Source organism: Mastomys coucha, unplaced genomic scaffold (assembly GCF_008632895.1).
Source record: "Mastomys coucha isolate ucsf_1 unplaced genomic scaffold, UCSF_Mcou_1 pScaffold22, whole genome shotgun sequence".
NCBI lineage: Eukaryota > Metazoa > Chordata > Mammalia > Rodentia > Muridae > Mastomys > Mastomys coucha.
Genome location: NW_022196905.1, coordinates 129,878,306 through 129,891,601, shown reverse-complemented (window position 1 = coordinate 129,891,601; position 13,296 = coordinate 129,878,306). Strand labels below are relative to the sequence as shown.

Here is a 13,296-nt window from a genome sequence, read left to right as displayed (position 1 = left end):
ACCAGCCAGCATCACACACAATAAAATTTAACAAATAGCCCACAAACCCACCAGGCAGGAAGGACATTTTCTTTTTTTTCTTTTTTTTTTTGAGACAGGGTTTCTCTGTATAGCCCTGGCTGTCCTGGAACTCACTCTGTAGACCAGGCTGGCCTCGAACTCAGAAATCAGCCTGTCTCTGCCTCCCAAGTGCTGGGATTAAAGGCGTGCACCACCATTGCCCAGCTGGAAGAACATTTTCTTGATTCCGTTTTTCTTCCCACTTGAACCTCAGAGGCAAGTGGCCGGACATGATGGGACCTGGTTCCTTGATGCCACCCACCTCACCTCACCGGGCCCCTGAGGAGGAATGAGAACCCCACTCAGTCCTTATAGGGAGAGAACTCAGTCCTCCCTGCTCCCTTAGGGTCGCAAGTCACAGAGACTCAGTGGCAGCCTGTCACCCGGGCACCTAGTGTTTTTATTACAGTCCAAATGTTTTCCCGCACTGCGGAGAAAGAGGGAAGGGGAAACTGAGAATGTGGGAACCCGGAACAGACCCCAGACTCCTCCCCCCACCAGAGCCCAGGGCATCTGCCCTATTGGGCCAAGGAAGACTTCGAGATCCCTGAGGGCCCCAGCAGGGGGGTGGGCGGGGCTGGGTGCCGCAGAAGAGGGCTGGAGGGGGGACCACCTCATCCCCATCGTGTCCCAGGCTGAGGGCTTTGGCTGGAACCTACCACCCCAGTTCTGAAAGTCTTGACCAAACCTGCCCCATCAAAGCCTGGTAAGGAGACCTCCCTTGGGCAGGCTCCGAAGTGCACCGCGTGTTAGTTAGCTTGTGACCGTGAGCTATCCTTTGGCCCATAACCCAGACAGCAGCCTGAACTTGTCTCCCAGTAGCCCTTGACCTGTTTGGTCATCTGACTGCATTGTTTGGGCCCATGCTAAAAAAAAAAGAAAGAAAAAGAAAATGCCGCTGCTCTCTACCCATGTTCTTTCTTATCTTCTGACCTGAATTCCCAGTCCCTCACTTTTGAGACAGGTTCTCCTATACCCCAGGTTAGATGCGAACTCACTATGTGTAGCCTAAGGTGACCTTGAACTTCCAGTCCTCCTGCCTCTACCTCCAGAGTGCTGGGATTACAGGCGTGCACCAGCATGCTCGGTTTATGCTTTGTTTGGGATGGAACCCAGGACTTCATGCATGCTAGGCAAGCGCTCTACCAACTGAGCTAGGTCCTCAGCCCCTGAACTCGAACTCCTATCTTTGACTTCAGGGTTAGATACAGATGTGGTATATGCCACCTCTTGTGCTGATGAAGGCCTAGAGGGCACGGCCTTGATGTGAGGGCAAGGGAGAGAGATGGGGCCGAGTGTGAACTTCTCATTCTGCCTGGCAATACACCAGGAGTTAGGTGGTCCTTCCTTCTTTCTTAGATCTGGCTCGCTTTGCCATTTTCAGCTCCACCCCGTGGGAGATAAAGAGGAGGGGAAGGTCCCAGGCTTGGCACCTTCCAAGCTGTGCGGGGGTCCACTGAGCTCAGGTGAGGTGACAGCCAACGGTGGACTCTTGTGCCATACACAGGCAATGGGCCCCAGGCTGGGAAGCTGGCCTCAAGCAGAAGAGGGGCGTGGTGATCTGATCCCTGTGTTCGCAAAGGCTCTTTGTTCCCTGGGCATGGTGGGTGGGCAGAGCGTGGGGGATGGGCACACCTCAGGAGCAGGACAATTGGATTCCTCCTCGTGGGTGGGTCACCCACCCTAGAAGAAGCTCTTCTCTAGTCTCACTTGCCCACGTGCTGTCCCACCCCCACCCCGGGACCTCTGTAGCAGTATGGGGGTACAGACCCCTCTTTCCCAGGTCTCAGGGCCCCAGCCTCTCCTTGTTCCAGGGCCTTCCAACCCTAGATGGGTCCGTCTGGGCTTAGAAGCCCCCACTCTCAGAGCTGCTCCGGCTGTGGTAGCTGGGACTGCGGCTCCTGGAGGCGCTGCAGGAGCGGCTGCGAGTCCCGTGACTGCGGCTGCTGTAGCTTCCATGGCTGTGGCCAGGGCTTGGGCTCCGGCTGTGGCTCCGGCTTGAGTAGTCGGTGCTCAAGCAGCTGGAGGAAGAGGAGGGGCTGGGCCGGTAGTAGGGGATGGGACGCTTTCGGGCACTGTAGGAGAGAAAAGGAAGATCCTAGTCCATCCAGAACCCCCAGCTCTGCCCATCCATGGCCCTCACTCGGGCCTCAGCCCCCACCCAGCAGTGGCCAGGGCTTCCTGCTTAAGTTTCCCCTGAGTCTTGACCTCAAGGACAACCCCAATTCCAAACTTCCGTGTCCTTTGCCAAACTCATATTGATTGTTTTGTTTTTCCTTGTATGCCTGCAGGGCAAAAAGCCCAAAATCTTTATTGATCTGAGTGTGTAAGTAATATTTTCTGAATAAATGAATTTTAATGTGTATGTGTGTTTCCGTCTTTCCGATTTGTCACACAGGGGATAGAGGAATGTGCTTCACAAATATAAGGAGTGGTCTAGTCCAGCTGAGGTCCACCCTGAACTTCATGAGTGAAACATTCTCTTCCTTTTACAATTTTTTTTTATTTTTAATTATGTATGTGGGGGGGTATGTGCGATGTGGGGGAACTCACTCTGTGAGGCCCAGGCTGGCCTCCATCTCAGAAATCCGCCTGTCTCTGCCTCCCAAGTGCTGGGATTCAAGGCCTATGCCTGGCTAGATTTTTTTTTTTTTTTCCAGACACAAGGTTTCTCTGTAGCCCTGGCTGTCCTGGAACTCTGCAGAACAGGCTGGGAAGATTTAGACTTTTAGGGTCACTCAAAAGGAACAAGGAGCAAGGAGGAGACCCCTGGCCACAGCTGTCTCTGTTCCAGCTAGTCCGCCACCTCCCACCTCCATCCCAACCCTTCACTCAGCTACCTCCCGCTGGCCCGGAGTTAGTTTGAAGGCAGGAGGCTATGATCCAGAGAAGAGAAAAGAAAGTGGTTAAGGGGGCACTAATGCCCCGCCACAAGGTTAATTCTGAGGAAGAAAACCAGCTGTGCATTAGTAAGAGGAGGAGGAGGCAGCCTGGGACAGAGGGGCTGAGGTGGATGCCCATCTTAGGACCCTAAGGGTAGAACTGAGTTTATCTGGGATGCTATCTTTAGTGTGGTGCTTGGCCTTTAGGTTTGAGTAAAAGAGGCAGCCATATTGCTTTCTTAGAACTCAGACTATCAAGAACTAATGGGATGGTTCTGGACCCGTGTGGGGCATGACCCCTTTGGGACCTCATATCAGATTCATTATGATTCATAACAGTAGCAAATAGTAGTTATGAAATGGCAATGAAAAACATTTTATGGTGTGGTGGGGGAGGTCACCATAACACGAGGAACTGTATTAAAGGGTGTCCGAGTTAGGAAGGTTGAGAACCCCTGGACTAAGGATAATTAATTTGAGAAGAATGTCTTGGAATTAAAATAATTCTGTGGATTTCAGCTAATTAGACACATCTGGCCACTGAGGGCCAGAGAGGTACATTCAGTTTCCCACAGGTGCCCATCAGCAGGGCAAAGCTGGACTGAGAACTCTGCCAATGGCAATCTATTCATACTGAGGTAATCCTGGGCTTCAGTGTAATTTTTGATTTGTTGGCACTAGGAATTGAATCTAGGGCCTCACACTAGGCAGATGCTCCACTATGGAGCTAGGTCCCCTGTTACTGACCATGAGATTCTAGGCAGGGGCTCTACCACTGAACATCACCCGAACCCCTTACAGAGAGATTCTATGCGGGGGCTCTAAGCTTTAACCCTAGCCTCCCTCTGCCCTCCATCCTACCTAGTAAATGGGATGAGAGGCCTGAGCCACCAGTTCCAGCTTTTAGGTGATTTCATCTGCAGACTCAGACCCCTCTAAGTCCTCTGTCACCTCAGCCACACGCCTCATTCTGCATGGGGTTCCTCAGACAGCTGTCCCAGATACTAGTATGCTCTACCCCCTCCGCCAGTTCCCCGGGGTGTTGGGAGGTTAGTGAGAAAAGGAGACGCAGATGGAAAGCTGACCACCACCAGACTAGCTCACATGAGTATCACTTGGGCTGTCTGTGGAGCCCGGTCCACACAGCCCCCAGGCTGGCCACAGGCCACGCAGCAGGAGGTTCCTTGAGATGAAGGAGAAAAGTTTGTATCATTGAAGGTGTGATAGACACGGGGAGGGAAAGAGGGGCTCCAGATGGATGAATGGAGTCTTCCAGAGCTGAACTCCATGCCTGTGGTTGGCCACCCCGACCCATGTACAGACCAGCTCGGATCCAGGGCACCTCTTCCCTCCCAAGGTTATCACTTCTGTCTCTGATGCTCTAGCACTCTCGTCTCTCCCCAACTCTTCGATGACCCCTGGGTCCACTAGTTTCTCTTCGCCCAAGCCATCTCTCCTTTAGTTCTTCCTCCCTCCGCCATCTTTCCTCAGTATTTCTAGAATCAGACCATTCTAGAAAGCCTCCAGGCCTGTGAACCTTGACTCCTTGACATCCCTAGCTACCAATTAGAGTCAGTAGCCCAAGTCTCTTCTCGCCCCGAGTTCCCTTTGTACCTGGTGATGCGTCTCGGCTCCATGAAACTGGGCGAGTCCCGGCGCCGCTTTCGGATGGGCGAGTAGCTGCGGGAACGACGCCGGGTGCGAGCGGCTTCAGCCTCGGCGTGCCTCGCACGGCCTTCGCTGTCCTTGTCCCTGTGGGACCCATCATGGTGAGGGATCTCCGCCATCTGGGCCCTAAATCCAGGTTCTATGCTATCCTCCCCCTCCCACCACACTACTCGGATAGGGACACTTACCGGCCAAGAGGTTTCTTGGGCGATGGTGAGGGGCTGGGACTGCGGGTCCTTTTGTCTGGCGAGCGCGAGCGGGATTTGGAGGGCGAGCGGCTGGAGCTCCAGGAGCCCGGATGGGGACCCGGGCTGCGCGATGAGCTGTTGCCCTCTGGGCCGCCCCGTCGGCCGTGCGCGCCTGGGGATGGCGAGGTGCTAGCCGGCCGTGCGCGCGGGGGCCGCTCCTTTGCCCTAGAGGAGGGAGCGAGGGGCAGGGCTCAGTGGTGTGGGCGGCGGGGCAGGGGAGACCTAGGTTGTGTGGGTGGCAGTAGAGATCCATGAGCCCACCCCATGAGGAAATGGGGCGTCAAAGGACAAATTGTGGAGGCCCTGTGGGATTATTAGCAAGGGAGAGGGACTTCACTGAAAGTGATGGAGTGACCGGGGTTGCACGTGGAATGATGAGGGGGGGAAACACCAGTTGGGATGATCAGTGAGGGGCCGTATGTGGGGTGACCAATGCGGTCACTGTTTGGGGGTGACCAGTGAAGAGGTGCTCCTGTGCAGTGTAGGCAGGAGATCGCTCACCGTTTCCCGTGTCCACCGTGACCTCGCTCGGAGCCGGGCTCGGGCCCGGGGCCCGGGGCGCCGCCACCGGAGTCGCTGCTGGAGTGTGCTCCGCTCAGCGAGCGCGACGAACCCCGAGGCGGCGCGGGCTTTGCACGCCGGCGCCCCCTGCGACGGGGCGCGTTGGCCGAGGACCGGGATCGCCTCCTCCTCCGCCGCCGACGCCGGCGCCTGGCTGTCCCTCCCGCCGCGCGACCCCCGCGGCCTTGCGGCGACGGCGCGGAGCGGGGACTCTGGCTGTCCTTCCCACGCGCGGGCGACGTGGGCGCGGCGGCCGCCTTGTCGCAGGCCCGGGGCGAGCTGGGCTTCTGACGGGGAGAGAGGCAGAGAAGGGCACGGAGGGGCGGAGAGGGGGCAAGAGAGGCCGGGAGGGATGCAGAAGGGACCGGAGCAGAGAGGGTGGCGGATGCATCGGATGGACGCGGGAGGGCGGGGAAGAAGCAGAAGAGGGGCGGGGTGGGTTCAAGCCAGATGGAGTGGTTGGAGAGAAAAAGAGGAGGGATGGTGGGGGGGGGGGGGGGGATGTGAGAGGGCAGTGGGGTGGGGGGAGAAAAGGAGAGAGGGCTTTCACCGGGCCTAGGCCGCGGGCTGCAGCCCCTGAGCATCGCACACACGGTTCCCGCGCCTGCCCTGCCTCTACCTCTCCTGAATGTTCACCTTCTGGCCTCAACATAGCAGACCATGCAAGGTTCTTGGCATGCATAACACAAGAGGGACGGAGCGGTGGGAATGGAGGCTGCAGGGGAGGGGGGCTCCAGGATGGGGCACCAGAGGGGTTGGCATTGTCCCCGCATGGGGGACAGACGATTTCCCCCCAGTAGAGAGAAGAGAGAAGTACGACACTGGTAGGTCAAGCCAGGGCCAGCCCACCAGGGCCAGGCTCCCCCCACCAGGGTAAAGGGCATGGGGCGGGGGTTGTCACACGGCACACAGATGGGGGAGGGGGCAAGATAACTGAACTCAAAATTCAACCGAAGAAAAGGAGTCAAAACAGAAATAAAAAAGAAAACCAAAATAATAATAATAATCATAATAATAGTAACGGAAACAAAAATACCACAAATATCATTATATACCCAAATCAAAATGATCTGCTGGGGAACCTGACTTTATTGTTATTTTCTTTCTGTTAATATTTGGCTTTGTTTTGGCGACCCTGCCGAGAGCTCAGGGATGTTCAGTAGCTGACCGACTGTCTTTCTGTTTCTCTCTTTTCTTTTTCTTTTTCATTTCATTTCTTTCTTTTCTTTTCTTTTTTTTTTAACGTTCTGATTTTTTTTTTAAGTCCCTCTTGGTTAACGTCCACTTACCAATAAAGTGGCACTTCCTCCTTTAGTAGGTAAGTTGTGTAAGAAAAGGGAAAAGCGTGGTAGCATAAGTTCATCATTAGAGTCACAAAAATGCAAGAGAGATAGAGAGAGAGAGAGAAAAACGCAACCACCCCCTCTAGGCCCGAGAGGAGGCCGATTCACCTCTAGCGGACCAGCGAATGTCCAGCTCCTTGGGCGTTGGGAGTCGGCCCTTGGCTGCCATCTGAATAGGGCTGTTAGTTTCTTTCTTTTCCAAGAGTGAGTTAGGACCAGAAAGGGAACCTGACACCATCCGAAGTCTTGGCTGGGAACTAGGAATGGAGCCTGCTACTACCTCCGCGCGCCATGGAGCCCTGGACAAGTTAATATCCCCAGCCTAGGCCTCAGTTTCCCCATCTGCACCATGAGGGCCCGCCCTCCCCTCCCTTCACAGAAGGACCCTCCTGACTTTGGGCCCCAACCTTGCAAGAGCAGAGTCTACTTACTATTCTTGCCACTATTCCGTTTACAGGTCTGTCCCTGACACTTCCACACTCATTACCCAGCCAGATCCGCTGTCTGTAACCTCCCCTTTGCTTGTTTGAGACAGAGTTTCACTATGTAGCAATGGCTAGGCTTCTGATCCATTTGCTTCTGCTTCCCAGAGCTGGGATACAAGGCATGCACAAGCATGCCAGTGAGTATTCTTTTATTCTTTCTTTGTTTCTTTTTTCTTTTTCTTTCTTTCTTCCTTTGTCTTTTTTTTTTTTCTTTTTTTTTTTTTTTTTTTTTTTTTCTTTTTTTTTTTTGAGACAGGGTTTCTTTGTGTAGCCCTGACTGTCCTGGAACTTGATCTATGGATCTTATAGACCAGTCTGGCCTCTAACTCAAGAGCCACCTGTCTCTGCTTCCTGAATGCTGAGACTCAAGGTATGGGCTGCCACCACTACCCAGCTATTTTCTTTTGCGTGACCTCACATTCTACAGGCTGGCCTGAAATCTAGAATTCAATATGCAGCCCGAGATGACTTTGGACTCAGGATCCTATAGCTGTCACCTCTTAAAGGCTGGGGTTTACAAAGCCTATCACTATTCCCAGCTTGCTTTGTTTTTAGACACGGTCTTACTATATAGCCTTGAACTTGAAATCCTTTTGCCTCTGTCTCCTGAATGCTGGGATTACAGGCGTGTGCCATCGTTGTTGGGCATAATCCCAATTTTTAGTATAAAACAGGACACTAAATCCTTAATGCTATTGGTTGAGAAAGGAAGAATTGGCTTCACTAAAAGCCAGTCAGGGAGTTCCGGTGCCAGACGGCATCTGAGCTGAGTTTGTTCTGGGTATCTTGCTATCACTGAGAAGGAAGCACAATTTCCTTGGCCTGGCCTTGGATGTTTCTGCAGAGGGGATGAGGGGCCCAGACCTCTCTTCAGGGCTCCACAGAGCCCCACAAAGAACTAGAGCCAGGAAGTGGGCCTCATTGATGGGATGTAAAGCTGGTTTGTGATTGGTTGTGGTTGGCTGAAGGAATCAATGAACACTATCCATAGCTGGTGAATATACTGTGGGAGTCAATGAGCCATGAAGACTTCTCCCAGGAGAGCTGGTCTTTCCCAAAGCAGTGGCAGGTTTAGGTGACCAGAGTGGGTATGACTGGTTAGTCACCTGTCCCACTAAGCGATCTTCACTTCCTGATCAGCTTATGCTATGGGAACCAGAGGCTGATCATTGTTTTATTTTAGATAAGGTCTCTTGTAGCTGAGGCTGGCCTGGAGCTCCCAATTCTTGATCTGGTTGAACTTCTGATTCTTCTGCCTCCACCATCCAAGTGCTGGGATTACAAGTATTTTTATGCAGTGCTGTGGATCAAACCCAGGTCTTCATGCATGCATGCTAGGCAAGAACTCTACTGACTGAGCTACATCCCTGGCCCCATTTAATAAGATTCAGATAGAATCTCATGTAGCCAAGGCTGGCCTCAAATTCTCCATGTAACCAAAATTGACCTTGAACTCCAGAAAATTCCTGCGTCTGCATTATGTGCCCAGATTAGACTGTGCCCAGTCTGAGGCTAGTTGTTGTCAAGATACTTTCATTCTTTTTGTCTTGTTTTGTTTTTGTTTGTTTGGTTGAGACAGGGTTTCTCTGTGTAGTCCTGGCTGTCCTGGAACTCACTCTGTAGATCAGGCTGGCTTCAAACTTAGAAATTCACCTGCCTCTGCCTCTCGAGTGCTGGGATTAAAGGCATGTGCCACCACCGTCTGGCGATACTTTCATTGTTAAAAGGCATCTCCAGAAGAACCCTCAGCTTTCTCCCCAACCCCAACAGGCAAATAACATCTTACAGTCCTTGGTCTACACCAGGGTTCTCTCATTGAATTTCCTTCTAGGAGGTAAATGAGAGCAGTGCCTCTAGGATCTTCAAATGCATCCTATGCCCAGCATGGTCAGCTTGTCAACTAAACAGAGATACCAGGTAGGCAGCCTTAGGAACAAACGCATGGTGACTCACAGCCCAGCGTCACCAGGATCCCCTCCTTTAAGGCTATTCTGGTCAGGGGAGGCAGCAAGGCCAGTGTGAAGGATTGCATACTGGGATTGGGACCAGATCGGAATCAGAGTTAGAGACCTGAATCAAGGCAAAGAGCAGGGTCAAGGAGGAAGATCAAGTCATGATGTTCCTTACCATAGACAAGCAGGAAGCCCTTCTCTCTGTTTCCCCTGTCAGTACTACAGATTGACCCCGGGGCCTCATCGATGCTAAGCAAGTTGTTCTACCAGTGAGCTATAGGCCCAGCTCCCTCCTCATCATTTTTAACAGGGCTCCATGTAGCTCAGTTAGGACTCACTCATTATACAGTCAAAGTTGAACTTGAATGTTAGAGCCAAAGTTGACCTTGAACTTTTTTTTTTTTAAACTAAAAAGGTGGTTGCTTACCCCCATAACAGTCATACCACCATTGCATCAATGAACACATCTTGGCAGACATTGGACTTCTCTTCTTCCTGTCTCACCTCCATGAACACCAAGATTACAGACATGAACCATCATGCCTGATTTATGAGTTGTTTGGCTTACCCAATGCTTCCTGCATGCTAGGCAAACACTGGCCACTGAGCTGATACTCCCTAGTCCCACACAGATCCATCTTGACTCCCCTTGACTTGGAGGTAGGGAAGAGTACTAGGAACAGAAGGGATCTGGGTTGGGTGGCTGAATACTTGGTTGGATGGTTGGATATGCTTCTGTCCCCAGCCATTGAGGTCCAAGCCAAGATAGGTGGCTTCCTACCTATGTTTTGAAGCCTTAGCTCCTTGCCACTTTCCTGTAATTCCTCTTGAGCCTACTGACCTCACCCATATCCAAGAAGAATCCCTTGAGGAGATTTAAGTTGGTTGTGAGAACATATGCTAAGTCTCATACTAGGTGGGCCCTGCTTCCCCACTGATAAAACGGGGATGGACAGAATCTTGGTTGGGGTGGTCCATGAAGGGATTGGCCTGGATGCTGGCCCCCAGCCTGAAAGGATCAGAGCAGGGGATGAAGGCCTGGGGTCAGATGGAGAGGGTCCCCTGCAGCCCAGGATAGGAGAAAATGGGAAGAAGGTGCTCTTAGGGAGTCCTTGGGGGGGTGGTGCCAGTCCACTCATCCCCCTAGAAGCTTCTAAGAAGAGGTCACCATGATCCTCCCAGAGGCTGCACCTCAGCCTCCACGTGGCTGAGCCTCCTCCTTCTTCCTAGGGGTTGAGTGAAATCTGGGGCTTATGGGATTTCCTTCCTCTTCCTTCCTTCCTTCTCTCTTTCTTTTGTATATGTGTTCCCATGTGTGTGCAGGTGTGTACATGTGGAGGCCAGCCATCAGTCTTGGATGTCTTTCTCCAGGAGCCAGCCATTCTTTTTAATTTTTATATTTTAGCAGCTATATATTTTAAATTACTTTTTTTTAAATTTTTTTTATTTTTATTTATTTTTTTTTTTTGGCTTTTCGAGACAGTGTTTCTCTGTGTAGCCCTGGCTGTCCTGGAACTCACTCTGTAGACCAGGCTGGCCTCAAACTCGAACTCAGAAATCCACCTGCCTCTGCCTCCCAAGTGCTGGGCTTAAAGGCGTGTGCCACCACTGCCAGGCTGTGTTTTGTTTTCTAAATTACATGTATTGTGTGTGTGTGTGTGTGTGTGTGTGTGTGTGTGTGTGCGTGCGCGCGGACAACTTAGGAGCCTGGTTTTCCCTTTTTACTTTGTGAGTTCCAGGAATTGAACTGAGGCCTCTGACCTTGGTGGCAAGCACCTTTACCCACTGAGCAGGACCCAGGGTTAGTTAATTAAGCTAGGCTGGCTGACTAGCAGGCCTGGGGCATCTTTTGTCTTTTGTCTTCCCAGACCCAGGACTAGAAACACAAGCCACCATCTTAGGCTTTCTAATGTGGGTTTTGGGCCTTGAACTCAGGTCCTCTTGCTTGCAAAGCAAACATGTAATACGCTGTTATTTTCTCAGCACTGCTCAGGACATCTTTTTTTCCCCCTTGTATAAGAAAAAATTGAGGGGCAAGGGCAAGGGGGAAACCCCTGGAGTGACTTGCCTTTGAGTCCTCTCTGCACCCCAGGACTTGTTGCCTGTTTGCCTCTTTCCCACAGTCTCCCCTTGTTGAAATCCAGGAAGTCCTCCTCAGGCTGAGGCACCTCCCCATTTCAGACTCTCAGCCCTTATCCCCCCTGTGAAGAACAACGCTACCATCTTCCTCCCAGCAAGCACCACTCAAGCTAGCTAGAGTGTTCTGAGAAGTGGGATGGCCTGGCACTTCCTGGAATAAACACAGGAGATGTAGCTAACCCTTCCTTCCCCAAAGCTGAGGATGGAGAGCTGGCAAGACCTCACAACAATTGCCTCTTCCGGATCATTCTGCAACAAGGGATACCATTGGATTCTCAAAATCAGAAATTCAGCGGAAGAAAGGACCCTGGGGACTTGAGGATCCCTTGTTCTTTGGGAAGTTGAGCTAAGATTTTATACCATTCTGAAAATCGCCCGAGTCTTGGCCAAGTAGGTTCTTAAGGTCTAGTGCCTGCCTCTGTCCCACTCCAGAACCTCTGAAGTGACTCTAAAGTCACATGTAAGTCACAGAGCTTTGGCTCTCTGCGGTACTAATGCCTGATGGTGTCCCTGAACCCTGAAGCTTGTACCTCTGAACTCTATTGTGCTGCCATAAAAGGACTTGGCCTAAGTCTAGAGTTCACTCAGCCTGGTATAGTCAGCCCCAAAGGACACAATGGGACTTAACTTTGAACTTGACCCTCAAGGTTCTCACGTCCCATTCTTCTACTGCTTACTGTCTATGTGGGCCCTGGAGGGCTGGAGTGTGTATGACCACAGCTCCTAGCTAGAAGCTGGCAAGGATGAAAGTTAGGGGTTCTGCAACCACCCCAGACAGTAGCAATCAAATTGGCCCCACTGCAAGCACACAGTACAGGAAGAGACTCGAAGATTGAATGTTAGACCACACACAAGGGCATTCAGCCAACAATGAGAATGAGGGAGAGCGAAGGCAGGGCTTGGGGAGAAGATCAAGAGGTGGAGAGGAAGAAGCAGAGACAGCAGAGATGGGAAGGAGAGAGGATTGGCCTGCAAAGTTATCAAGGTTAGGGATGGAGGGTAAAGGGAACCAAACCATAGCCCAGGGCACAGTTCAAGTGGCTCAGTTTGGAGAAAAGGGTAAAAGGTTAGGAGGTAAAAGGTTAGTTAAAGAAAGAGAGGAACGAGAAAAACAATCAACTTAAAACAAAGTGGAGGGAAGAAAGGAGAGAGAAAAAGAGAGAGAGAGAGGGAAGAAGGGAGGGAGGAAGAGAGAGAAGAAGGGAGAGAGGGAGGAGGGAGAGAGAGGGAGAGAGAGAGAGAGAGAGAGAGAGAGAGAGAGAGAGAGAGAGAGAGAGGCTGAGATTTAAACTAAGCAGAGTGGCTGCAACCCATCTGAGCTAAGAGCCAGAGAGCACACGCACAGCTGGGCTGGGGTACCTACCTTCTCAGTGGTCAGGAACAGGGACGCAACAATAAAATAAAATAAAATAACTAAATAATTAAAAAAGAAAGTCTCTGCATGGGGAATGCAGGACACTGGTGACTCCAGATGGCCTCTGCTCTGAACCAGCAGAGGGAACCAGCCTGCCCAGAGGCTTCTGTGTCACCTCAGGGATGGAAAGGGCCACTTGTCAGCCACCTCTGTTAGATTCATTATTCATTCATTTATTTAAAAACCTTTAACCACAGTGTCCGGCAGCCAAGCTTTCCTTAATTCTTTATATAACAAACTCCCCAGAGGGCATGCAGGCAGCCGCTAATAAATGCAGAAAACCACAGGGTGGATGGGGAAAGGGCAGGCAGCTTAGGAGAGAGGCCCAGATCTGGAGGAGAGAGATGGGCAGGCACAGAGAGATGGAGCATAGAGAGAGAAAGGAGACAGAAAGGCCAGACAAAGAGAGGGAGGCTGGTTAAATGAGGCCAGTGGCAAGGATGCAGAGGGCAGGATGGGGACTGCATATTTAAAAGGAAAAACAACCACAGGTTCCATTTGGAAGACAGATCTTGCCTCTCAGATCAGCACTATGGCTTCCCTA

At 51.7% G+C, this 13,296-nt stretch overlaps 1 protein-coding gene across 2 annotated transcripts in view; it reads right to left on the bottom strand.

Annotated features, from left to right (window-relative positions):
- Positions 1–442: 442 nt before the first annotated feature.
- The window catches only part of Srrm3 (serine/arginine repetitive matrix 3), a 68,561-nt gene continuing 55,707 nt past the window's right edge, over positions 443–13,296 (bottom strand). The window contains exons 12-16 of one of the 2 annotated variants that reach the window (XM_031338232.1): positions 5,360–5,706; positions 4,799–5,023; positions 4,557–4,694; positions 4,047–4,125; positions 443–2,135 (exon numbers count right to left, since the gene is read on the bottom strand). In XM_031338232.1, the coding sequence (XP_031194092.1) occupies positions 1,923–2,135; positions 4,047–4,125; positions 4,557–4,694; positions 4,799–5,023; positions 5,360–5,706 (1,002 nt within the window). In that variant the 3' untranslated portion in view covers positions 443–1,922. The remainder of the gene's footprint in view (positions 2,136–4,046; positions 4,126–4,556; positions 4,695–4,798; positions 5,024–5,359; positions 5,707–13,296) is intronic. The other variant, XM_031338233.1, reaches the window with a different exon arrangement.